This window comes from Neolamprologus multifasciatus, chromosome 14, assembly GCF_963576455.1.
Source record: "Neolamprologus multifasciatus chromosome 14, fNeoMul1.2, whole genome shotgun sequence".
In the NCBI taxonomy this organism is placed as follows: domain Eukaryota; kingdom Metazoa; phylum Chordata; class Actinopteri; order Cichliformes; family Cichlidae; genus Neolamprologus; species Neolamprologus multifasciatus.
The window spans coordinates 8401765-8426564 of NC_140452.1; the positions used below are offsets into that span (position 1 = coordinate 8401765).

The 24800-nt window shown below is 41.7% G+C and overlaps 1 protein-coding gene across 2 annotated transcripts in view; it reads left to right on the forward strand.

Moving 5' to 3' along the window:
• igsf9ba (immunoglobulin superfamily, member 9Ba) overlaps positions 1 to 24800 on the forward strand; it is an 87924-nt gene that overhangs the window by 52755 nt on the left and 10369 nt on the right. Inside the window, exons 7-19 of one of the 2 annotated variants that reach the window (XM_085131312.1) lie at positions 722 to 867; positions 3056 to 3198; positions 7127 to 7267; positions 7355 to 7474; positions 7599 to 7749; positions 10545 to 10668; positions 12845 to 13020; positions 18209 to 18435; positions 18664 to 18748; positions 18826 to 18987; positions 19319 to 19364; positions 20166 to 20252; positions 20976 to 22592. In XM_085131312.1, coding sequence (XP_084987438.1) covers positions 722 to 867; positions 3056 to 3198; positions 7127 to 7267; positions 7355 to 7474; positions 7599 to 7749; positions 10545 to 10668; positions 12845 to 13020; positions 18209 to 18435; positions 18664 to 18748; positions 18826 to 18987; positions 19319 to 19364; positions 20166 to 20252; positions 20976 to 22592 — 3225 coding nt within the window. The remainder of the gene's footprint in view (positions 1 to 721; positions 868 to 3055; positions 3199 to 7126; positions 7268 to 7354; positions 7475 to 7598; positions 7750 to 10544; positions 10669 to 12844; positions 13021 to 18208; positions 18436 to 18663; positions 18749 to 18825; positions 18988 to 19318; positions 19365 to 20165; positions 20253 to 20975; positions 22593 to 24800) is intronic. The other variant, XM_085131313.1, reaches the window with a different exon arrangement.

The window sequence follows — 24800 nt, forward strand, 5'->3', positions numbered from 1 at the left end:
CCAAAGTTATGTAACTGTTATACATGGGGTTTCTCTTTTTTTTGTTGCTATTTAATTTAAATGAAATTTACCGATTTACTGATGATTGTTTGTTTTGTAAAGAACTTTTTTGTAGATGCTCAAAACTCTCATTAAGTACAAATAAGCTGAAGGCAGGAGGAAGCACATAACAAGTCTCAACAACAATTTGTGAAGCTCAGTGTGACAAATATGTTAGATACCAATTAAGTGTCTGACAAAATAATCTTTAACAGCTCTTTTCTAGAAGTATTAATATCATCCTGTTAAATAAATGTGATAACTCATCTGTATAACAAATGATCAACCATTAACAAAGCCCTGAAGGTCTTTTTTACCTTTTATTTAAAGGCTTTTTTAGTTTAAAGTAATGAAATATTAAAGTACTGAGTGAGTCCTGAGTATCTGTTTAAAACAAACAAACAAAAATAAATTAATATCGTCTGCTCTGTCTTTTTTTTTTTTTTAATTTAAAGGGAAACCACGAGGGCCGTACCATTTGGCAGTTATGACAATTAGCAGATTTATTTGAGTCTCTTGCTTTGTACAGAGTGTTCTTTGGACCCCTCTCAGCTGGCTTCTGTTTGACTCTCTGCTGCTCTCTTACGGCACCTTGATGTAATTTAGCTCCGTAGATGCGTGCCCTGTCCTGTCGGTGTGCTTCAGTAACACGCTGTGATAAAACGTCTGTGTCTTCTTGCAGCGATCTGAAGCTCCGAGTGCGCATTCTCATCGACGGCACCCTTATCATCTTCCGGGTCAAGCCGGAGGATGCTGGGAAGTACACCTGCAGTCCGAGCAACAGCCTCGGTATCTCGCCCTCAGCATCAGCCTACCTGACTGTTCAGTGTGAGTGTTGCCATGACGACAAAGTGGGAGGGGGAGGGGCGGGGAGCTAGTACGGCGAGCCATGTGAGGAGCAGCAGCAGCAGCAGTATGGAGTCTGCTCGTGCTGGAGGCTGCTGTAGTATTTGGCTGCGCTGCTCCTGTAATGCAAAGTAACCTTCTTGAATTTCAAGGTCAGGTGTTGCAGAAAGGCAGCAGAGTTTTGATTTGACCATTTTCTCACTCTCATTGGAATTTAGGAATTGTATTATAATCTATTCCGGCTCCAGCCTCATTCCTGTGCACCAACATGGAGACAAACTCGTCCCCAGACTCAATTTTTCCAGCTCTCCTTTGATTGTGGCTGTGAGTGATGAGAGAAGAACCCCACTCCCAGACACATGACGTTTCATCAGAAGTCCACTGTGCAGAGCTAATTTGCTCCCAAGTTGCTGCTGGTCATTGATTATTGTGCTACACTATGAGAGGGAGCTGGGGGATTCACAGCACTGCAGGCACTGACTTCATCACTAGCCTCACATACAGCAGGCGATAAACCAATGTCCTGATGGTCCATGTAAAAAAAACTCCGGCTTTATGTATGAAGCAGCTGAGAATCACTCCCGGATGAGACGGAAAACACTCCTAACTCAAAGTAAACAACTTCTTGGACTAGCAAAGCAGAACTTAAACGGTGGTGCAATCGTTTTCTGGATGTTTTCTGGGTTTTATATGCGAAGCCAAGTATCTTCTGCATATGTGCAGAAATATGATGTCAAAATTTCACTCGCTCGGCTTAAAAAAAGAAACGATAGTACTCGAGAAAATTTGCATTGAACACTAAAAAACCTTTTGGAGGCTGTAATGCTTCACCACATCCTGTGCACGCTGCTCACACACATGCATGTGCAGTGATTATGTTGAGAACTCTCTTGCTGGCTGCTGCCTAATCTTCTCTTCCACTAATTCCCCTTTCAGCACCTCTTTTATGTTCCTTACATGTCAGGAGATTTTTTTCTACTTCTCTGATTTTTTCCCAGTCCTTGAAAATCCTCCGGAGATGTTTTAATTCATCTCTTAAACATGAACAGAAACAGCTATAGGTGAATCTTAATAGATTCAGCATCTTTATACTATTTGTTGTAGTTGATGTAGATTCATGGTTTGGGAGCGGACCTTAGCAGGTCTTGAAATGATTTAAGTGCAACCTCAGGTGAACAATTATAGATGACATATAAAGCAGTGTCATGATTTGTTTCGAAGAAACCAAACCAAATCATAGGTTTGCAGAATTGCATCTGAACTAACCACTTCTGGAGGAATGTCCTTTGCAAACCAATCGCAACAATTCAGCACAAATATTCGTCCTGACTGTCGGTGCAGCGGGGGAGGGTTGGTTTATTTTGCAGCCACGGGACCTGAGCGCTTTGCACTGATTGCATCCACCACAAACTCCTCTTTACACCAAAGTATTCAAAGAGTCAAATGTGAGGCCGTCTGTCTGACAGCTAAAGCTGAAAAGGCTGAAATTGGGTCATGCTACAGGACAATGATCCCGAGCACAGCAGCAACCGAATGACTGAAAAAGAGAAGAATCGAGTCCAAACCTCGACCTGATTAAAATGCTGTTGTGAGAACTTAAAGAGAGCCGAGCCAAAGCAAATACCCGCAAACCTCAATGACCTGAAGCAACGTTGTAAAGACGAGTGGACTGAAATTCCTCCACAGCGATGTGAGAGACCGATAAAGTCCTACAGAAAAGTTATTACTTCTACAAGCTGCTGAATCATGGGGCGCACTTGGTTTTTCACGCCTTGCGTCTCCATTCCTGTTTAGTTTATATAAAATAATGAATGGAATATGTGATGTGCTGTTGTTTATCTGCATGTAAATATTTGAAATTTAAATGTTTTTCTCCTGATATATAAAACGAGTTGTGAAGATATTAGTTTTGCCAGAATTGCCACATGCTGCACTTTTAAAAATATGTTAATGCTGATTTTACCTGCCTCTGTTTATATGTTCCTAAATTTGGCAGTGATAGGCATTAAGAAAATTGATAAGACGCTAACACTTCTAGCTGTGAATCTTCCTAATTTGGGAAGCTTTATAAACATGTTTGATTTTTTTGTGTGTTGAATCAAACATTTTCAGAAATTAACAGTTATTTACAGTTCATCGATTTATCACCCGACCCTTATTTGTCGTCCAGACCCTGCCCGAGTGATCAACATGCCCCCGGTCATCTACGTCCCACGGAAACTGCCAGGCATCATCCGCTGCCCGGTGGATGCAAACCCACCTGTGATATCAGTGAAGTGGGAGAAAGATGGATATCCACTCCGAGTGGAGAAGGTGAGTCTGATCTGCTTTTTCGTCGAGATTCGTGGCAAAATAAGTCATAATTATCTTATCGGTTTAGCACAAGGGAGTCTTTGATTATGCTGAAAATTATATTTCTCAAATATTGTCCAGTAAAGATGACTTTTTTTCCCCATTTTTATTGTAAAACCCATAAAAACAAATTTTACAGAAACTCAGAGAAGTATCATCTAGTCTAATATCTTATTGGATTATTACATTGTTGGACTGCTGGGCTGCTTTGAAGGTTGTGTTGAAGTGTTAAATTTAACAGCCCTTTGTGGATTTTTTAAATTACGAATCGGTTTTCTTTTGGGAAACAAGCATTCAAAAAGACACAACTATTGCTTTTGTTTCTTGCCAATAGTTAAGTGACTGTGAGCATTTAGTCACATTCTGTACTTGTATACACATTTGGGGTCCATTAAACTACTGCTTTATACTTCTGCGTCCTCATATCTGATATATGAACGGTTACTTAAGAACTGCTCACTTTTCAGAACTGGAACATTCATTAAAACGTTGAAAGTGGATTCTGTTCGTCGGGTTTGCCGTGTTTTCAGCGGGAGCAATGTTTCATCGCTCATCAAAGTGACTTTTTCTAGTCTCTTTAATGAGCGATGAAACATTTCTCCCACTGAAAAGCGGCTGAAAAAGTCACTTGGACGAGTGATGAAACACGTCTCCCAGTAAAAACGCTGCATCCAACAAATTCAACTGTGCGAGATTTCCATACGTGGATTATTGAGCATGCATCGAGACGTTCACAAAAGCAAAGAATAATATGAGACGTTATTGAAAAAGCAGATGTTGTTTGTATTTTGGGTCTAATTTAGGATCTCGCCGTGTTTCCGACGTCTCTCGTTTCCCTTTTTAAGGTTCACAGATAATTTCATTTGAGTAAGTTGTTGGAAGCCCAATGAGGCGAAAAGTACAAATATTTGTAGCAGATGTTCTTCTGTCTTGTGTTTCTCAACATTATCTCAGTACACGCTGACAAATCTAACAATAATAATAATAAAATTAGCTGCAGTATTAACAATCTACTAATGTCACTCACCGGGGCATTTTTGATTTTAACATTTTTGTACATTTGCTGATAATATTTCTGTAGTTTAGCTTAAATGGGATATTTAGTTGCTAGCAGTGTCCCTTCACTGGCTACTTTATTGGTTACATCTTGGTATTACTGGTTTGAACTAGAGATGGACCGATCCGATATTACGTATCGGTATCGGTCCGATACTGACCCAAATTACTGGATCGGATATCGGCGAGAAATAAAAAATGTAATCCGATCCATTAAATATCAAAAAAGCACCTCACAAAACTTGCTACACAGCGTAACTCGGCTCATAACTGTAGCACGTTGCAGCAGTATGCGTCACGTGATAGAGCGGCTGTGTGTATTTGTAGCCTTGCTAGCAAACCAGCATTTCATCTCCGAGGAAGTTTTCCCAGAGAGAAGTAAAGCAAGTGTGTAAGTTCATCTCTGAATGTTTGTAAAGCATTCCCATGTTAAGCTTAACAACCGATATATGGAGCGACTGCCTCTCTCTCTCTCTCTCTCTCCTGCTGCTTCTTCAATTGTGAAACTAATGATCAGCTGATCGGCTTTTCTGTCGCGAGTCCGTCTCTCTTCTTAGTTTTTGGCCCACTTCTCACCAGAAAGAGGAAACCAGCGGCTGAACAACAGCAGCACGTTTAAGCTTGATAAGCTGTTGTTAGAATTTATTTAATATTATTTCTACACCAGGATCTTTTTCTATGCAGCTGACGGCTGGTAACTGTGCAGGGGCGGATCTAGCAAAGTTTAGCCAGGGGGGCCGATAGGGCATGAACAGGGAAAAGGGGGCACAAAGACATACTTTTCTTTCATGTTCTCATTTAAAATGTCTAGCTTTTAATAAATAATTATCTGACTCTTACACCCAAAGTTTTAATCTGATGTAAAATATATAGAAGTCCATTACTGTATATAGTAACTGTTAAGTCTAATATACCCTAGTAAGCTATACTACTTTTTCCTTTGGGAAGATACCATCTGTGCAGTCTGCAATTCTGTTGAAGAAAGATGTTGAATCTATTTAATTATTCTTGAAAAATAATTTCTTTCTGTGCATTTTCCCCCTGCATCAAATTAAATTTGATTACATCGATTAAGCATCATGAGCTGGAGGGTGGGGGGTGGTTCCCTGTTTTTTTTTTGCTGGGAGTTTGCAACCCTATTAGTTAGGTTGCTTGATATTCCTGCTAAGTACTCTTTAAAATACCAGAATAGGGAGGATGGAGCAGGTTTATGTTTATTAGATTGATCAGTTTTGCTGAACTATGAAATATTTTGGGCGCAGTGTATTTTTTACATATAGGTATAACAGAATAGCTTTAGTGTTGTTATTTATTTAAACTTGAGTATAAACTTATACAAAATGCAGCAAGATATTAAAAAAACAGTTTTATTGATTAAAAAACACTATATCGGATTCATATCGGTATCGGCAGATATCCAAATTTATGATATCGGTATCGGTATCGGACATAAAAAAGTGGTATCGTGCCATCTCTAGTTTGAACCCCCTTCTGCCTTTTTAATCAAAGATTTTGGTCCATTTTGACCTGATAGCATCACACAGTGCACATACACACTGGACAAAGATCCCGTGACTGCTGAAGCCGTTTGATTAGAGCAAACTGCGTGTCATGTGAAAGAAACTAGCTTGTTATTATTTGAGCTTTGTGAGATGGTGCATTATCCCGCTGGTCATCATAATACAGGTCATAAAGGGATGGACAAGGTCAGCAGCAGTACTCAGCTAAGCCGTGGTATTTAAATGGTGCTCAGTTGATATTAGGGGGCCAAAAATGTGCCAAGAAAACACCAAGTAGATCCACAGCATCTAAAATACTCAGTCCAGACTGTCTCAGACCAGCAACCATGCCACTTTCTAAGTCTCTTAGATCGTCATTCTTCTCCATTCTCTGGAGCAGGTCATCACGACTATGACTACATGCCTAAACTGACCAGGTTGCTCCCATGTCATTGCCATATTAGTAGAACCCGACTGATATAAGATTGTTAAGATGATAGTGATGCCGATATTTAACATTCCAGCGTATCGGACGATATTTTTCTGTTTTTCAGACACATGAAACATAACATTTGTTGTGTAACGTGAGTCCTTAATAACATAATATTGCAGTTCAATTCAAAAATAATCTTGTTTTATAGTCAAAAGTCATCATGTCTATCCCTTGTTTACGCTCTGCCTGACTCTGCTTGGATCAGCCAGTCGTTGTGTTTGTAGCATTCTTAACACGTTACCAACAGGAGAGTTGCAGAGTACCCTCTGGTGGACAAACGTTGCAACAAAAACACTCATAGCACGGTTGAAGCTTGTTTTTCCCACCTTTTCACTTTTTAAATTTTCATATATCGGCCATTATGAATGCAGATACGAATTTATCGGCATATAGCTAGTATCGACCGATATATTCTCCACGCCATTATATCGGTCGGGCTCTGCTGAACAAGCTAGCTCTACTTGCTCAAACAAGCAGCTGAACAAGTGTAACTAATGAAGTGGCCAGTTGGTGCATAAATTAACAAGTAAAGATTTTTTTTTGCATACACAGTACAGCAGCTGCATACATAAAAGATTTTTTTTATCATTTCAAAGTGTCACCTGGATATAGCATCTTTGTGCACAGAGCTCTCTATCTTTGCTCTGTTTTTCTTTTATCTAAAATGTTGCCAGTGTTGAGGGCAGGTCTGTATTAAATAAACATTAACTTCCATTCATCTGATTTAAAGGATCTTTGGGGATCTTTGTTTTCTCGTGCAGTTCAAAAACATTAAATGGGACCCTGAGAGTTCAGGAAAACCCCTGAAATCAAGCATTTCAGATGCCCCCCTGTCTTATAGTACCCCGGTTGGAGCCTGATGCCAGACGGAAGTATCCGGGTGGCGGAGGCCACAGAAGACTCCCTGGGCACCTACACCTGTGTGCCTTACAACGCCCTGGGTACCATGGGCATGTCCCCCCCTGCCACTTTGGTGCTAAAGGTAGATCTCGGTTTAAGTTCTATATTGTCTCTCTTTTCTAACTTGTGCACACTTACTTGTAAGTGTTTATGATTTGTGTTTCTCAAGGATCCCCCTTACTTTAATGTGAGGCCTGGGGGGGAGTACCGTCAAGAGGCTGGGAGAGAGCTAGTAATCCCCTGTGCTGCTTCTGGAGACCCTGATATACCATCTATCACCTGGAGAAAGGTGCCAAACAGCTAAACACACGCCATCGAAATTCTCTTGAAAATATGTGCTCGTTTTCGCCTTTAACTTCTTGACATTTTTGCTGTGTTTAATTGTACCACTGTAATTTTCATGTCAATTGAAGGTGGGGAAGCCAAGCAGGAGTAAGCACAACATCCTACCCAGTGGCAGCTTACAGTTTGTGTCCCTCAGCAAAGAAGACCATGGAGAATGGGAGTGTGTAGCCACAAATGTGGTCACAAGCATCACTGCCAGCACGCGTATCCTAGTCATCGGTACAAACAGTCTGCACAGCGCTCTCAGCTTTCTCAGTTTCCTCTGCCACTGACCTTTCTTACTTATGTTGAGTTCACTTTGCTGTGGGATTTGCATGGAGAAGATGTCACCCTCATCCCTCAAACTCTTTGCCTTTACCCAATTTCCCTTTGGCCATCATTAAAATTTAATCTAATCTTATCTGCAGTGGCTTTATACAGTTAATTTAAAGCCTGAATGTGTAACTACGGTGTGCTGAAACATTGTCACTGCAGCCTTTGTCTGTTGAGTCATTGAACCAAGGGCATCTTTTTTACTCTTTGAATTGACTGACTGAAGTGTTGACAAAGGCAAACAGGGTTATTAAGTTTGAAACAGGCTGCTGAAAGCCTTCGTCTGCATTGGTAGAGCCAGTCTTACATTGTGGATCTTCTTATTTTATTTGTATTCTGCGATCAAGTTGCAGCATTCAAACTGATCTCAACGATTTTACCTTTAAGTACGTTTTGTTGTATTCTTTAATCCAAATTGATTTCACAACACTGACGATGCCTTTTACTTACTTAAGATGTCACAATTTCCTTATGTCTGGAATACCAGCCATTTAAGTGGGCTGCATACTGTAGCTTCATAGATATATAACTAATATGGCAAATGAAGTTTGCAATTAAATTTCAGATTCTTGTCTAGACTTTGACTGTTGGTTAGAAGTTCAATTTATCATAAATCAAATTCAAAAAGGTGAACTTACAGTTTCTTAGTTACAACTTATTGTCCTTCATTGAAAGTGAAATATTTCAAACTTTTTTTTTTGGTTTCATTTGTGTTGATTACACCTTAATCTCAAATCTAGTATCATTTAATTTAAAATTTCATGCTAGTTCGTGCACACAATCACAGTCACGAGAAAGACTGCTGACTACACAGATGATGATCACACAGATCCTGTGTGTAATTAATAATATAATATATAAAAGTTCATATAGAAAATATCAAAACATAAAAGTTTACATTTTTAAATAAAATTATGAAATTAAATAATGATTGTTAAAAAAAAATTCTGCAGAGATAGATAGGAGGCACTGGGACAAAGATGGCCGCTCAGCTTTTCTAATGCTATCACCCCAATAAATAAAAAAAAATGCTGTAAAAAATGTAAACAAAAACAATGCAATGATTCGTAAATCTGATAATATATTTTATTCACAATATTACATTAAAAACGCATTTAAAATGTACCATTTGAATAAAAAAATGTATATTGACTTTGATGGCAGCGACACATCTTAAAACAACTGTTTTCTGCTGTGTAGCATCAGCCCTTCATTTAACAATGCTCCATAAACTTCCCAGCATTAAGGAGAGCAGCTGTTGAATGTTTTTGGGGAGGAATGTTGTCCCATTCTTGTCTGATATCGGATTCTAGCTGCTCAACAGTCCAGGGTCTTTTTTATCATATTAAAAATGTAATGATTTACTCATGAATATATAAAGTCATGCTGTTCTAATAGATGCAGTAATTGGTTTAGCTTTCTTTTACTGAAATATGCAAGACCTTCACTGGAAAAAGCAGATGTCCTTAAACTCCCATGTTTTCTGACAAGAATTTCAAATTTTAAGTCATCTGAACAGTTTTCCACTTTGCCTCAGTTCATTTTAAATGAGCTTTGTCCCAAAGAAGACAGCGACATTTCTGCATCACGTTCACATGTGGATTCCTCTCTGAATGATAGAGCTCTTCTCTGCATACATGGATGGTAATGTGCTCACAAACAGTGATTTCTGAGCCCACACAGTGATTTCCATGACAGAATCATGCCTGTTTGTAATATACTGCTGTCTGATCGGGCATCCAATATAGATTTTTGGCCGTGCACACAGAGATTTCTCCAGATTCTCTGAGTTTATTGATGATATTATACTCTCTAAGATGCTCTTTTATACCCGACCATTAACAACCTGCAAACCATGTCTCAGCTGTTTCCTAGCTTTGTGTTGCCAACATCTCAGCTCATCTCTTTTTGTAGATGTGTTGCTGCCATCAAATTCAAAACTAGCTAAAATGTTTAATAAAAAAGTTTCAAAAATTAAAATATTAATGTAGTTTATCAAAGAAATGTTTAATAATTTTTTAAAAAGACGTGAGAGCTGTACAGGTAAATCATAAATTCTGTGAACTCTCCTCTGGTAAAAGTGAGCAGATCAGTACGACTGACACCGTGGTCCATTGGCCTATTTTCCAAGGATTCATCACAGTGTTGCACAGCTGGCAACGTTCAGCTCGCCTCCATGTGACCAGCACTAAGCTGGCAGGTGTGGCAGGGTGGTGCAGACAGCTGTGCTCCTCCGACCACCCACAGGTCTCCCTTTTATCCCAGTGAGAACCAACTGGCTTCAGGCCACACTGCACAGCTGCTAGGCCTGTTTGGTGGGATGAGATGAGCTGCAGATAGCACTGCTGCACTTGAATTGCCTGACCTTACACTGGTCACCACCTCAGCCAGCATCACATGATTTGCATAGAGCTGGCAGATGCATGACACAGCAACATTTGGAGGGTGAAAATAGCATAAATGGCATAAATAATTTGTGTCATTTGCTTTATTTGACTAAAACACAAATCCTAATAATTCAGAAACAGACAGTTATATGTATAAAATGTCAAAACAGTATTAGTATTTACAGAATTTCTATAGCTTAATCACTGCAAGTGATATTAAGTGATGCGTGGGTGTAAGATGTTATATTATAAGTAAATTAGTATGTGTGCATTATGAATTTATTCCCACTCTCTCTGTCTCTGTAAATCACTCAGGCACCAGCCCACACGCTCCTGGCAATATCCATGTACTGCCCTTAACAACCTCTGCTAATGTGTCCTGGGAACCAGGTTATGATGGCGGCTTCGAACAGACATTCTCTGTGTGGTATGGTCCAGTGTGAGTACTCTCACTTTACTTTAAATCAATGCCAGCAGTCTGCATAGATGCAGAAACAGATGGTAGCTGGAGGTAGACGCGTACGTCCGGATTAGTCGGAGCTCGTCTTCGCAAATTCAGTCAGACGCTCACAGCGGGATTTTTTTTGACTCGAGGTATTTAGCGTATATAGATATAGTTGCGCATAATTCATGGTGTGCACTGAGAACTTAATGGAGTGTCACTGCAGGAACACCCCAGATGGCATCACAAAAATTCAGAATATTTTTCCCTGTGTGCAAATCATTTATCCTGGTGTTTCCAGAAAGACATTTGTTGACTGTAAACACGAAGACAAGGACATCACAGACGTGAATATGTGAGTCACAGTCTGCAGTTGTGCCTCGGTAAGCGATACTGTAATTACATACTGAGCACATTTTTTAATGTCGAGCAAAACACATTATGGCTGAGTGGAGTGCAGGACACAATGTGACTTACACAAGACTTACATGATAGAGAAATACACAAAGTATGCATTAATGTATCTTTAATTAACATAAAAAAAAAAAAGAAGGAACACACGCATGTAAAGGAAGCACTCAAAACGTGCGGTTATCCTAAACGGGCGTTCTTAAAGTCAGCAAAGAGGCACAGAAAAGAAGATCAGACACCAGCGAGGGAGGATAAGAAGGACAGACGCAGCAACATTGTCATCCCCTATGTAGCCGGTGTATCAGAAAATCTCAGGAGGGTTTTCTCCAAGCATGACATCCCGGTGCATTTCAGACCCAGCAACACGCTCAGACAAAAACTGGTTCACCCGAAAGACAAAACGCCAAAACACAGACTTAACAATGTGGTGTATGCTGTACAGTGCAGCCAGGAATGCCCAGACCTCTACATTGGAGAGACCAAACAGCCACTTCACAAGCGCATGGCACAACACAGAAGAGCCACCTCCACAGGACAAGACTCAGCTGTCCATCTGCATCTTAAGGATAAAGGACACTCTTTCGAGGATGCCAATGTTCACATTTTGGACAGAGAGGACAGATGGTTTGAAAGAGGAGTGAAAGAAGCCATCTATGTCCACTGTGAGCGACCATCTTTGAACAGAGGCGGTGGTTTACGACACCAACTCTCTGCCATCTATAATCCAGTTTTGAGATCCCTTCCCAGACGCCTTAACGCCCACTCACATCCTGGGCCATCTGACCTCAGGAATTCGCATGATAAGGTGGGGCCAGGTTTCACAATGAACTCACCCGAAACTCTGGCTGATTGGGACCCACACCCAGTTTCACACCTTGGCTCAGGCGATTAGAGGTTCATCAGGGGGTCCGTTTGTCCCTCTGTGGGGGGAAACTCCCACTAGGTTTATATCTGGGACTCTCCACCATTTGACCTTAGAACTGAAGAAGCTTCTCAGATGAGAGGTGAAACGTCTTCAAGCAACTTAAAGAAGTCCAGACGCTTTTCTTTGCAAGCTCCTTTGACTAATTAACATAATATTTATCTTTTTATGTACAAAGAGGACATTTATAGTTTTTTTTTAGCCTAACAGGAAAATTATTAAGACTTTTTTTGGAAAAGAGTCTAAGAAAAAAGGCAAATTTATGTTTATCTGACGTTCTTTACATTTTTATTTTAAATTTTTCCAAAACAACTTTCAAATCCAAATATTATGTATCTCACAATATTATAAAAGCAAAGGAAAAAATTCAGGTTTCCAGTTTATATTTAGGTTTTCCTTAAAACGATGCATATCAGGAACTGTTCTGTGCATTATTAGATTAAATTCTCATTTTTTCACTGAACTAGACCAGGCATATATATTTATGGAATAGGAAAAGTTGCTTACACCTCATGGGGCTGATGATGTGAACTGTTTCAGCTGCTCTCCATTTCTCTGGCAGGCTGTTCTAACAGCTCAGAGCTTGAAATTAAAGGCTGCCTCTCCCAAAGTTTTTCTCCTACGCGTTACAGTGTTTCAAAGAGTCGAGTCTGAAGGGTTCATAAATCGTAAGCATGTTAGATTGATCCGAGTCTCTAAAACGTTATAAAAGTTACTCTCTTTGGTGCGTCGCCTTTAAATTAGATGCAGCTTGTCATGTGACTGTTTAGAGTTAATTAATCATTATGGATTTTCTCCTTCATAAGTTTCTCTTTGTCTGCTTTATTTCTCTGTCCGTAGGTCAAAGAAAATAGACTTCGGTCCACATGACTGGCATTCGATGCCAGTTTCTGGTGCTCAGACCTGGTTGGTGGTGCCAGGGCTGGAGGCTGGGACAGAGTACCAGTTCAGTGTGTTGGCTCAAAACAAACTGGGCACGGGCCCATTCAGTGAAGTTGTGACAGTCACCACTGCAGGTGGGTACTGCTAATCAAAGGATGTTCCAGCCATGTTTGCTGCTTTTTGACTTCAGAATCAACCCGCTGAGTTGCACTGAGACACTATTTCTAATTTTAGACTATAACCAGACACAGTGTGGAATATACTGCCCTCTAGTGATGGTTAAACTCATCCTGTCCTATGCTTAGATTTATTGTTTAAATGTGAACGCTGTACTCAGATTTCCAGATGAGATACAGTCCAATGTGATTTTTTATGTTTGTATGTGCTCATCTCCATCACCTTCAAAAGCTCAGAGCAACAAATTAAACGAACAAATGCAGCCACAGTGGCTATATAGGTTTATTTAAGCCCTACTTTACAGTTCTTAAGCTTACTTTATTATGTAATGCAGGCTACCTTGTTGGTAGAGGTTGTTGGACATGATGACTGCCCACTAATCTGCATTTTAGTTACTTTTAATGTTATATTAGAAACACTCTGCAGTAGAAAATGCAATAGTTACTTAGTGAGACTCTTTGTATGTTTTATTGTAGAAATGAAATGTATATTGAACCATATCATCTAATTCAGAAATAATGGAAGTTACAAGAAAGATAGAGACACACTTGTGTTGTTTACATTTAAACTGTTAACAAATTGGTGTCGTTTCCTAACAACTACTTAAAACTCTGGTTGAGATCTTTAGGTTTTATAAGAAAATAAGGTTGAATTGGATGCACAAAGTTTTTTAGGAAGATTTCCAGACTAGAAACAGCTAATATGGATGTTAATTAATAATGTTAAACATGAGATCCTTCAGACACTTTGAAGGGCCAGACAGGAAATGGAAGAAAAGCCGCAGGTGGTAAAGCCTTTGATAGATGTCAGCCAGAGGCATTTTTGATCTTGTGTAATAAATGTTTGCCTAAGGAGCAGCCTGCTTGTGAATTCACCTACATGGGGCTAGTTTGAAGAGGATCTTGACTTGAAATATAGTGTTTTTTGCTTTGTTTTGTTGTGTTTTTCAATATTACCTTATTAAGTGATCAGTTTCTAAGCAGTAAAGAGTTAAATTATAACAAGTCTACAGTATTACTCTTAGGGAATTGTTTCTATTTATTCGTTTAAGCCAGGGGTCAGCAACTTTTAACACCCAAAGAGCCATTGGGACCCGGTTTACACGCAAAAGAAAACACTGGGAGCCGCAAATACTTTTTGACATCTAAAATGAAGATAACACTGTATATATTGTTTTTTACCTTTATGCTTTGTGTGAACAACTAAGGTGTGTTGCTTATGAAATCCATGAAGTGCTAATGAGAAAATTACATTTTATTTATGTAATTAACACATTTTGAACTCTTAAAGAAATATAACAAAAGGAAAGACACCCAGCTGAACTAAAATGATCCAGCAAACAAAAACTGTTGAGCCTTGACCTGACTTTTAAAAAATATTTGGAAAAAAAGCACTATGCTGCTAAAAGATGGAAAATAGATATTTGCAATATTCTGCCTAAATATGTATTTTACCTGGTTAATGTGTGTGGCGGGGCGTGGTCTGCAGCGCCGCTGCAGCGGAGGTGCCTTAACTGTGCTCTCTATGCTGTTGTGTTGGTGTGTGTCGGGCTGTGAGCTGCAAAGCTACAGCCGGCTGTATGCGTCAGCAACCGCGTGTGAAAAGTGGTCAATAAAGAGATGCTGAAAAGCGTGTTCATGCAAATATCTTCGGGTCTGCCGTGGTATGTTTACAATGGGACTTCTGCTCCTGTGCAAATCGGGGCTTTACAAAGTCACTTTCATCTTTACGCAGGACTGTAAGCTGTCATCTGTGAGGCGTGAGCGGCGTTTGTTTTTAACACAGTGGAGAATAGCTGCTGACATAATGTGGATCCGAAGATCCATAATTGGCCTACCTGGGGTTGAAAGTCTCGATAAATGCACGGCGTTTCGGCGGGTACACGGCTTCAGCGAGTGTGACGCTTATTTTGAGCGATGGTAAAATAATAGAATATAATTTTATTTTTATATTTCAATATCACAATAATCTTCCAATTTAGAACTACAAGTTAAAAAAGAACTAACATAAATAAAATACACTTCAGCTAAATACTTCTAATTTATTTTCCCAAACCACGCGGCGCCGCACTATAAGGACTAAAGAGCCGCAGGTTGCCGACCCCGGGTTTAAGCAAAGAAACCTGAGAACTAACATGACAATTGATTCATTCGAAGGACCTAAATGCAATAAGATCCTTATAATGCTGGGCGCAGACCCCTGACAACTGACACTCGGTACAGTCAAGTGAACACAATCATCCGAAATCAAATGCACTTACAAAAGAAACATCAAAAGAAGTAACATTGACCAAAAGAATGAGTTTCTTGCTCGGTTAAAATGGACTTAAACCCGCATCATAACCAGTTCCGACAGTTTCAGGTCCTTGTGCAGATTATTCCACGAAAAAGGGGCAGAGAGAGTTTAAAAGCCTGTTTTCTTAATTCTGTTCTGACTCTAGACAAACATTTGTGAAATATGTTTTCCCTTTCAGTGCCGCTTGCCAGTACTACTTCACTCCCTCTATCTGTTGTACTTGTACACACCCCCCAGTGTTGTCACAATATATGAGTGTTGAAGCAATAATTAATGTGCAAGTAGAGCTCTGAGAGCTTTTCTCGTGAAAAGCACACTTTTGGGATGGGTCCACTTAGAAAAGAAATAAACACATTTTTATCTTTATCTAATAAAAATGCAAGCACAGCATAAATATCCCCCGATATCCAACCAAAGAATCACTTCTTTGGTTGTGAAGGGCAGCAGGCCTTCCACTGATGAGAGTTGCTTGGCTTCATCATTTAGCACAGACCAGAGCTTACTTAGTGGCTCTGGCTCCAAGCAAAGTTTCAGGTCAGAAAGCCTGTTGTGACTGTCCGCTGCTGCTACACCAACGTCCAAAGTGACTTGTTTGTGTAAACGTTAAAGTTAACTGCAGTTTTCATGAAAGCTGCACAAAGCTGTTTATTTTCCAATTTTTACCAAAATAAAATTCTGTTCTTTTTTTTTTCATTTGGTTTTTGGATGACCCCCCCAACTGGTGGGGTCCCCTGGGTATGTGCACATAATGCCCATTGGATAATCCGGCCCAGATGGTGGGGGTACTTTTTGCCTCGTGAGCCCTGATTCGGCCTCACATTGCCAACTGTTTTCCTTCATTTAGCAAATGTTAAATGAGGTTTGCAAAGTTCTGACCTAATTCACACTCTCAGATGGAAACCAGTAGGTTTCTGCTGTTTAATACATTTCTCCATGACCTATAACGAAATATTTTGAGTTAACCAATCAGCTTTGATTAACCTAACAGGGCTCTAGACTAACTTTTTGACATGGGCGCAATGGTACGCCTAACTTTAAAAATTTCGGCGTACCAGCACAAAAGTTAGGCGCACACTTTTCAACCGCATCGCTTAACACCGCAGTTTTACATGTGCACTTTCTTTGGGGGGGAAGTCCATACAGACAATATTCATTTCTAAATTATTAACTAACAAACTTGTGCTTAAAGTGCTTTGTCAATATTGTAGAAAATGTTAAACTTAATCATCATCTCGGCTCCTCTGACGACCTGTTTGCTGCTGTCTGTTGCTGAAAGGCATTGGGGAGAGGGGACACTTGGGCAGTGCATTTATTGCAGCATATAATGTGTTTCCTGGATACATTGTGCTTTTTCAGCGTTCAAAGATTGATGGCACCGTGTCAGAGCACTGGCTTTGAATTTCAGACGGATCAGGCCTTAACTTAACAAAAAAGTTATAGTTCTTTTCATCTTTTCTCATTACCCACAGCTACATCCACTTCTGTCGGGCGTAAGCTGCTCTCTAGGGCTGAGTATCATCACTGATTTCTATAATCCATTCGATTCTGGTTCTCAAAGTCCTGATTCGATTCAATTTAGCCTCAGACAGTCAGAAATATTATAATTCTGATCATTTATCAGTACTGATACATGTGAGACTTCATCAGAATTGTGAACATCACAGCAGATGCCTTTGTGTGAAAGTAACTAAGAATAAAACACAGAAAAACATGAAGGAGATTTTCCTGGTCTGGCTTTTTATAGCAGATAACCTTAAAAATATCCTGCAATATTCTGCAATTTTGAATAATTTTAAGAAGTTTAAATTTCTTCAGTATTGAACAGCAGAAATTAGGCTTTCTTGTCCGAGGTCATTTAAGTGAAAAAAGAAAAAGACAGCGCTGTAAACAACGGTAGACTGGTGGGTAATAAGCGAATGAATAATGCAGAAAACAGAGATTTGAGACGGGAAACTGTTCTTGAAGTACACACAGAGAGAAAGCTGTGCAGGAAGTGTGATTTTTATCGTGGTGGAAGCAAAACCGCAAAAGTCAGAGGGAATTCATGACGACATTGATCAAATGTGAAGCGTAGTTTGCTGCTTCTTTTGCTGCTGGCTCGGCAAATTTTGGTTGGAGAGACAAAACCTGCAGCTCAGAATCAGCCCAAAAAAGACGTAAACACAGAGCGGACCCGACGCATCAGAATCGCTAAGCTCCGACAGCGTGTCCGTCTACGGGCCGTCGGGTGAGAAAGCCGAGAAAGGCAAAGCTGATTCTGATGCGTCGGGTCCGCTCTGTGTTTACGTCTTTGTGTGGAATCCGTTAATGAATTGATATCGCTTTATTCAAGCTACTCACCTCTGTCTTCCACCTGCACTTTCAACTGAACCACGGCCAATCAGAGAGGTCCCGCCTCTGACTATCTCTGATTGGTTTAGTCCACGATAGGGGCATAATGTGTGTCTGTTGTTGACCACACGGAGAGTTGCAGAGATTTTTTTTGTTTTTTTTGTTACCCGAACAGTTGGTCGCACAGGTGCGACCAAATATTTTTTTTTAGTCGCACCACTGAAAAATATGGTCGCATTTGCGACCAAATTGGTCGCACTCTAGAGCCCTGCCTAAGAAATGTAAGAAAAGTCTATGCTCTTTTTGTTGCTGTTTCTGATTTCTTGGTAATCGTTACATCCAAAGTGTACTCCATTGATGGAGGCCCCTGAATGGAGCCCATCCAGAGTTTTTATCTGGACCCTATCTAACTCTTTAAAAAACAATGTGATCACACGAGCAACACCCTGTAACTTTTTTTGTTTGTTTGATTTTTTTCCCCCATTGAACCCATTTTCATAATGCATGGTTGGTCCACAGGCTCTCCTCTGGGTACCCCAGAACCACTGGTGCTTCTTACTCCACCACGGTGCCTCACAGCCAATCGCACGCAGCACGGTGTCCTCCTCACGTGGCTCCCTCCAGCCAACCACTCCTCGCCCATCGACCGTTATATCATGGAGTTTCGCCTTGGGGAGAGGTGGGAGGTTCTGGATGACTTAATCCCTTCAACTGAGACCGAGCTCATAGCCAGAGACCTTGTTCAGGTCAGTATATGGAAATTTAGCTGTGTGTAACTTTGAATCCTAAGGAGTGGAAAAGTAGGGGAACAACTACTTTTTTGTCAATCCAATTAAGGAAAAGTAGCTCCTCTTTGGTATGCAAACAATTATAAATAAGAAGCTGCTTTCAATATATCATGTGCAGCAAAACAATGCCTTATAGCCTGAGCACAATACCCTGCATTGCAGCGCATCTCTGCATCTCTCTGACAGGAGTCCTGGTATGAATTTCGAGTAATGGCCGTTATGGATGACCTGATCAGCGAGAGCAGCAATGTTGTGGGAGTTTCTAGCACAGGTGAGTGTCTTTGTGCTTGGCCCTTACGAATAATCTATTTTTAAGTTGTTACTCCATATCTCCTTTTACGCTCTCAGATCCCTTCCCTGCTCCAGAGTTGCCCGAAGAGGGTTTGGCGCGGCCTGTGGTGGCAGGGGTCGTGGCAACTATCTGTTTTCTGGCAGCGGCGGTACTGTTCAGCACTCTAGCAGCTTGCTTTGTCAACAAGCAACACCGTCGCAAACTCAAGCGCAAACCAGGTTAGTCTCCCCTTTCACTTAAATTGACATAGATTAGGTAAAAGTTCATGTTTGACCGTGGATGGGTTTATCAATGGGCTCAGAGGCACAAAGGAAAACACAAAGCAAGCACAAAGAGACAAAAAATGACAACAAAGAGTAACTAAGAGGTAAATTGTTTGCAGTTGTTTTTGGTCTTTTTCAGTCTGCCTTGCTTTTTGTGTTGCCGGGCGGGGGTCCTTTATCGTCTGCGCCCAGAAGCTCATTGTCTCATAATTCATCCCTGTGACTGACTTTTACCTGTGGTGTTCATTAGAGAAAATCCTAAACTTAAATGTGTTTGTCCTCTCAGATCCTCCCTTGTCGGTGACACACTTCAGGAAAAGCATTGAGTCGCCGTAAGTAAAGCTTCCCCAGAGCCTCTCCTGTCTGCTAGAGGTCGCCACTACTGTTCGTCCTCTCTTACACCTGTTATAACTATCTGTGTCCTTGCATGCTGTGACAAGTCCTACACGTTAACATTAAATAACACTCAGTTCTGACCTGTCACCTGAAAATACCTTTTGGAGCCTACTAGGAAGAATTGATTTTTACCCTCCAGTGCTTTTAAACAACAAGTCAGTATCTAACATGGTATATCTGAGGACAGTCTTGAAAATGAACCAAAAAAAAACCCCATTGATGACATGATCGGGCTTCTTGGTAGGTGTAAAAGAACACGAACAGTAGCAACCTCTAGCGGATCACGGGAAAATTAAGGAGAGTTCAAAGCAGCAAAGTCTGCATTTCAAGCACATTACCCAGAGTGCTCAAGCTGCAGTATGTGTATTGATTTTTGATCCATCTGTATTCTTTAACACTGTCTGCTTTCTGCATGATTCTCAGTGTTTAATGATGCTGTTTCTTTATACAGTATCAGCTACACGTGTGTACCTGTCTGTCTGTATATCTTGTGTACATGTATGACTGCATTTCAATCTCAAAAGAAGCTCCTTTCTGACACTAATCTGTGTAAATCCCATTGCAGAGTAAATGTATGTTTGCTTGTGACTTTAAAACCTAAAACATCAGTATCAGATTACTTCTGTCTATTTTTTCATGAAATGGTCCCGGCTGCTCAGGGAGTTTACACTTAGTCCTTCCAGCAAGTAGCATAGTTAAAGATGAACCAGGCCCGTGTCGTTTGTTTCCCATCGCAGGCCTCCTCTCACCCCCTTGCCAGGGGTAGAGCCCTGCTGGGACGAGCCTGCCAGGAGCAGTTTCTTGCCCCCGCCGGCCAGCCCCCTGTGAGTGCCTGCCTGCACCAAAATACAGAGTGTGCTGCACTGCACTGGCTTGGCTGCATGGTTAATGCATTGCATAGAAATGATTAGCGCACAGTGATTATTTGTAGTTGTAGGGGTGCCTACTATTTGCATGCACAGACTTCCATGCACCATGCAGGGATTCAATTGCACTAGCTCAGCTGCATGTACAGTACAGTACTGTGTATATGCACTCACATTCTAATTGATGTCTACCCGATGCATTCAGTGACCCAGTACAGTAAGTGTCGAGTATGCTGCTCCTGGTGTGGGCAAATGAGGCCTGGTTAGATGTCATCTGCTTTCCACACATCACCATTTGGTGCAGCATATGGAAATTGGTCTCACGTCTGCTCAAGAAGATGTAGACTCAGTAGATCTGTGATACGGTTGTCATGGTTGCGTTGTTGGCTTTTCTCTCATCCCGTCACTCTTTGGTTCATTAGCTGCAGCCCCTATCAGGAGTCTGCTGCCGCCATAAGCTGGCCATTATATCGTAATGAAGTTCATTATGGCTGCCTTGATCGAGCGCTTTGGCTTTCTACTGTGTCATCTGTTTACAAACCGCAATCATATCAGTTTATTTAAAGTATCAGAGATTTTTGGGGGATTTGTTTTAAAATACTCCGCCAACTATCCGCTTCATCTGTTATGTGTTGAATTAAGCCAGTGTTCTGTGTCTGCATTTTTATTTTTTTTTATCAGGTTATCGTCGGGGAAGATAAGTCCAGAGAGCTCCCCTCCATCTCGGCCCCGCTCTCTTTCGTCAGAGGGTTCCCACGGTCCAGGCCTGTATGTCAGGAAGCTCCCGAGCCCTCAGAGAGAAAAAGAAAAAGAGCTCTCCTTCTACAAGAAAACCAAGCGTGCCATAGCCAGCAAGAAATACAGTGTGTCCAAACATGAGGCAGAGGTCACCACGCCTATCGAGCTGATAAGCCGTGGCCCCGATGGCCGCTTCGTCATGGAGACCAGCCCGCCTCCCCGCCGCATCCAGGGCTTCCCCTTCGCAGAGGAGTCTGACATGTACCCTGAGTTCCGGCAGTCCGATGAGGAGAATGATTTTGACCCGGGGCCTCTGCCGCCCATCATGCCCACGCTGCGGCCCCAGCTCTCCCCAACGTCCTCGAGCCTGGAGTCAACGCAGCCCCCCACCTACAGCCCCCGCCTACACAGGCCCATGGAAGGTATGAGCTTTGCAGAGGGCAGTGCACTTCACGCCTCAGGGCAGGCCCCGTCCTCCCGCTACAGGGGCTTTCCCCAGGGCCCATTCTATGGGTATCTAGGCAGCCGCGGTGAATCAGGGATTCCACCACCATTCTACATGCCTGACATCAGCCCACGTAGCTCCGCTCTATCCTCACCCCCAGGCACCGCCGAGGGGCCCTTTGGTTACCCCTCCATCCCCGAGGAGAGTGGAGAGATGGAGCACCATCAGTACACTGCCTCTGGCCATTCTCTGTCTCACACACACAGCCCTCCTCCTCGCTCACCCGAAAGCTGGCAGCCTCATGAGTTACCCTTCCTGGGTCTAGAAGGTCCACGGTTCATATATCCACCTCACCATCCGTTACATCACCCCCAGGACCTCCCTGACCCACCCCCATATCCTCCTCACTCTCTCCCTCCCAGTCGCCTGCACCTCCCACACCTAAAGGATCCAACAAGCCCTGGACTCCTGCAGCTGGAGGTTCCTGTGGCTCCCCCAGGCAGAGACAGGCCTCCGGTTAGGCGTTTAGCTATGCAACAGGCCCAGAGTCTCGGCCAGCTCAGACACACGGCCCACGGTGTGGGTGTACCAGTGTTGCCTTACCCTGACCCGGCAGTCCGTGCAGGGAGCCCAAGCACAGCCCCCAGTAGTAGCCCTCAGTCCTGGCTCAGCCCGAGGGCGGGGCGCCGGGCAGACCCCAGCCTACCCCCGCTAGTACTCCAACCCTCCCGCCTCTCTCCACTCTCCCAGAGCCCACTTAGCACCCAGCCGGGTTCCCCAGATATTCTTGTAAGGCCTCCTCCGCGCCCCAGCATCCTCCGCACCTCTCGGTCTCTGGAGATGCCTGAGATCACCCTGCAGCCCTCGGCTACTGTCAGTTTCTCTCGGAGGTCCTCCCTGACCGCCTCTCCTACTCAGAGCCAGGGCGCCAAGCAACCCAGCCCCAGTTACCACGCCCACATGTCCTATGCCTCCACTGCAGCCAGTTACCCCTCCCAATCCCCCTCTCCCCCTCCGGAGGGCAGGGATGTTTTCGGGCAGAGGCCATCCCAGAGAAGGACAGAGGAGGAGATGCTACCCTCAGAGCCCTCCCAGCTCCAGATATCAGCCTCAGGGTAGGTGATCCATTGCAGTAGAGAATAGTCACACATTTTTTTAAGGAGGAGACTTTTCGTCTGCTCGCTAAATATCCTCAGTATCACTTTGATGTTTCCATTAAGAAGTAATTAAGACGCATATTGTACTTTAATATGCAGAAGGCATGTAATTGCATTTAGCACACATTGTGTCAATTCATTAAAAATGATCTAAACATTAACATTGAATAGCATGTGAAAGCTCAGTGTGATTTTAAGATCATGTATTTTTGTATATAGTACTGATGGCTCATAATCAATAGAATCGATGAAATATTGATCATAATTCAAACTTAAATCAACTTTAAAAGCCATTTTTTCTGTTTCCCACGTTGAATCTAAAATCTTTGAGTTAAAGTATTTTAAAAACTGAGTATAAATTATATTAAATCGGGTCAGTTTATGAAACTAGTGTTTATAGGTTTAACCTCAACAATTTATTGTACATTTAATGAACAATTACATTTATTATTTATACCATTATTCTGATGTGTCGCCTTCCAGACTATTTATTCACGGATAATAAATTGCTTACTTATTCATAGCTCAACCAATATTAGAGCTAGTAGCTTATAGCCGCTTGTAGCAGAACACTTTTCTTCTTCGTTGAAGAAGATTGAAATTGTAAAAGTCTATATTGTCGCTTAGCGATGGAAAGAAAGTGTAGAAAGCAGTTGGCAGTTTGTACGCATTTAGTAGTTGACACATACTCGTTGTGTTATGTTATTCATTAACTTTCGCTTCTTGCTCATAAACTAATAAGATTGTTTTAAAAAGTAAACAATTTATGAACAAATAATGAAGCCATAATCTCAACTTATCAATACTTTATAAGGATGGATAACAAACCATCTGGTCTGCAGTTATACAGTTGGATGAGTTGTATTTATAATAGTAAAGTCATAAATAGAAAGCTCTGTGCCTGTCACTTGATCATAAAAAGTAAGATGTTAAATATATCCTCTAGAACATAGGTGTCAAACTCTGGCCCGCGGGCCAAATTTGGCCCGCAGCCTAATTACCTTTGGCCCACAAAGCCATACCAAATTACTATTAGAGCTGGCCTACTGGTATTATGCAGCTAATATATATATTGTTTAGTATTAAGCTTTGCTTGTTCCATATTCACTTTTTCAGCAAAACGTGTTTGAGTCCATAAGAAAAGATTCATTCTTATATCTGGAGGAATAAATATATTTCAATAAATATTAACGTTAGCCCGCGACTTTGTTCCAGTTTTGAATTTTGGCCCACTGTGTATTTGAGTTTGACACCCCTGCTCTAGAAGGTCCAAAATTGGAGCGTTAAAGAGGCAAATGAAGTGTTTTGAGGAAGATGACTTGGCAAAATAGTTCACTTTAATCAGATGTATTGCAGAGTGATTTATTAACCATTAAAGGAATATATTCAAAAATAATTAGTGTTAAGTTATAAGGCGTATAACATATAATGGCTGCATTATTAGAAAGTGGCATCCGTGAGGATAAAAACCGACTAACCCGCTTAAATAGAACAATAGATTTCTTTTCTCGTAGTATTCGTAGATCAGTGGCCGTGCACATTTACTACATAAAGGAGGAAATGTTATGCTTTACACCCACATTTAAACATATGTGAGACTCATACACATCTATACCCCGTAGAGTTTCTTTACTGCACACACTCCTGTGGCCCCTCACACCCACCTCACTACCCTAGAAGCTACAATCACATGGTAGCTAAAGCCATGCAGCAGAGACTCGCTCCTGCACTATCACTGGCCTTTAAGGGAAAGTAGCTTATAGGGCTGCTGCTTTTTAGAGGGTAAGGGTCTTACCTGATTTGTTTTTGATTGATCTCAGCTATCTGGGCAGCGTTGTTGTGACCCGGTCCCCTACGCCGCAATAGGTAAGGGTCGGACCCATGTCTGAGAGGGGAGGGGTCAGCAGGGGGAGGGCTCTAATCACTCTCTCCTTTAAAGGGGAATCGCTTTGGGTTGTGCCTCTGTGCTGGATTCAAGTGAAGTGCAACTAATGGTAATAATGACTGCAGGACACATTTGTCAATACAGTTTCAAGGCACAGTAAGCCTGCTGTGGTGTAGGCTGCAGTAATTAGGCTTGTGAGCAAGCAGGAGGAGTGGTTTTGGATTGTGGAGAAGCATTTGATTTTGTCCTTTTCATTGTTTGAACGCAGACATGTTTCCCTG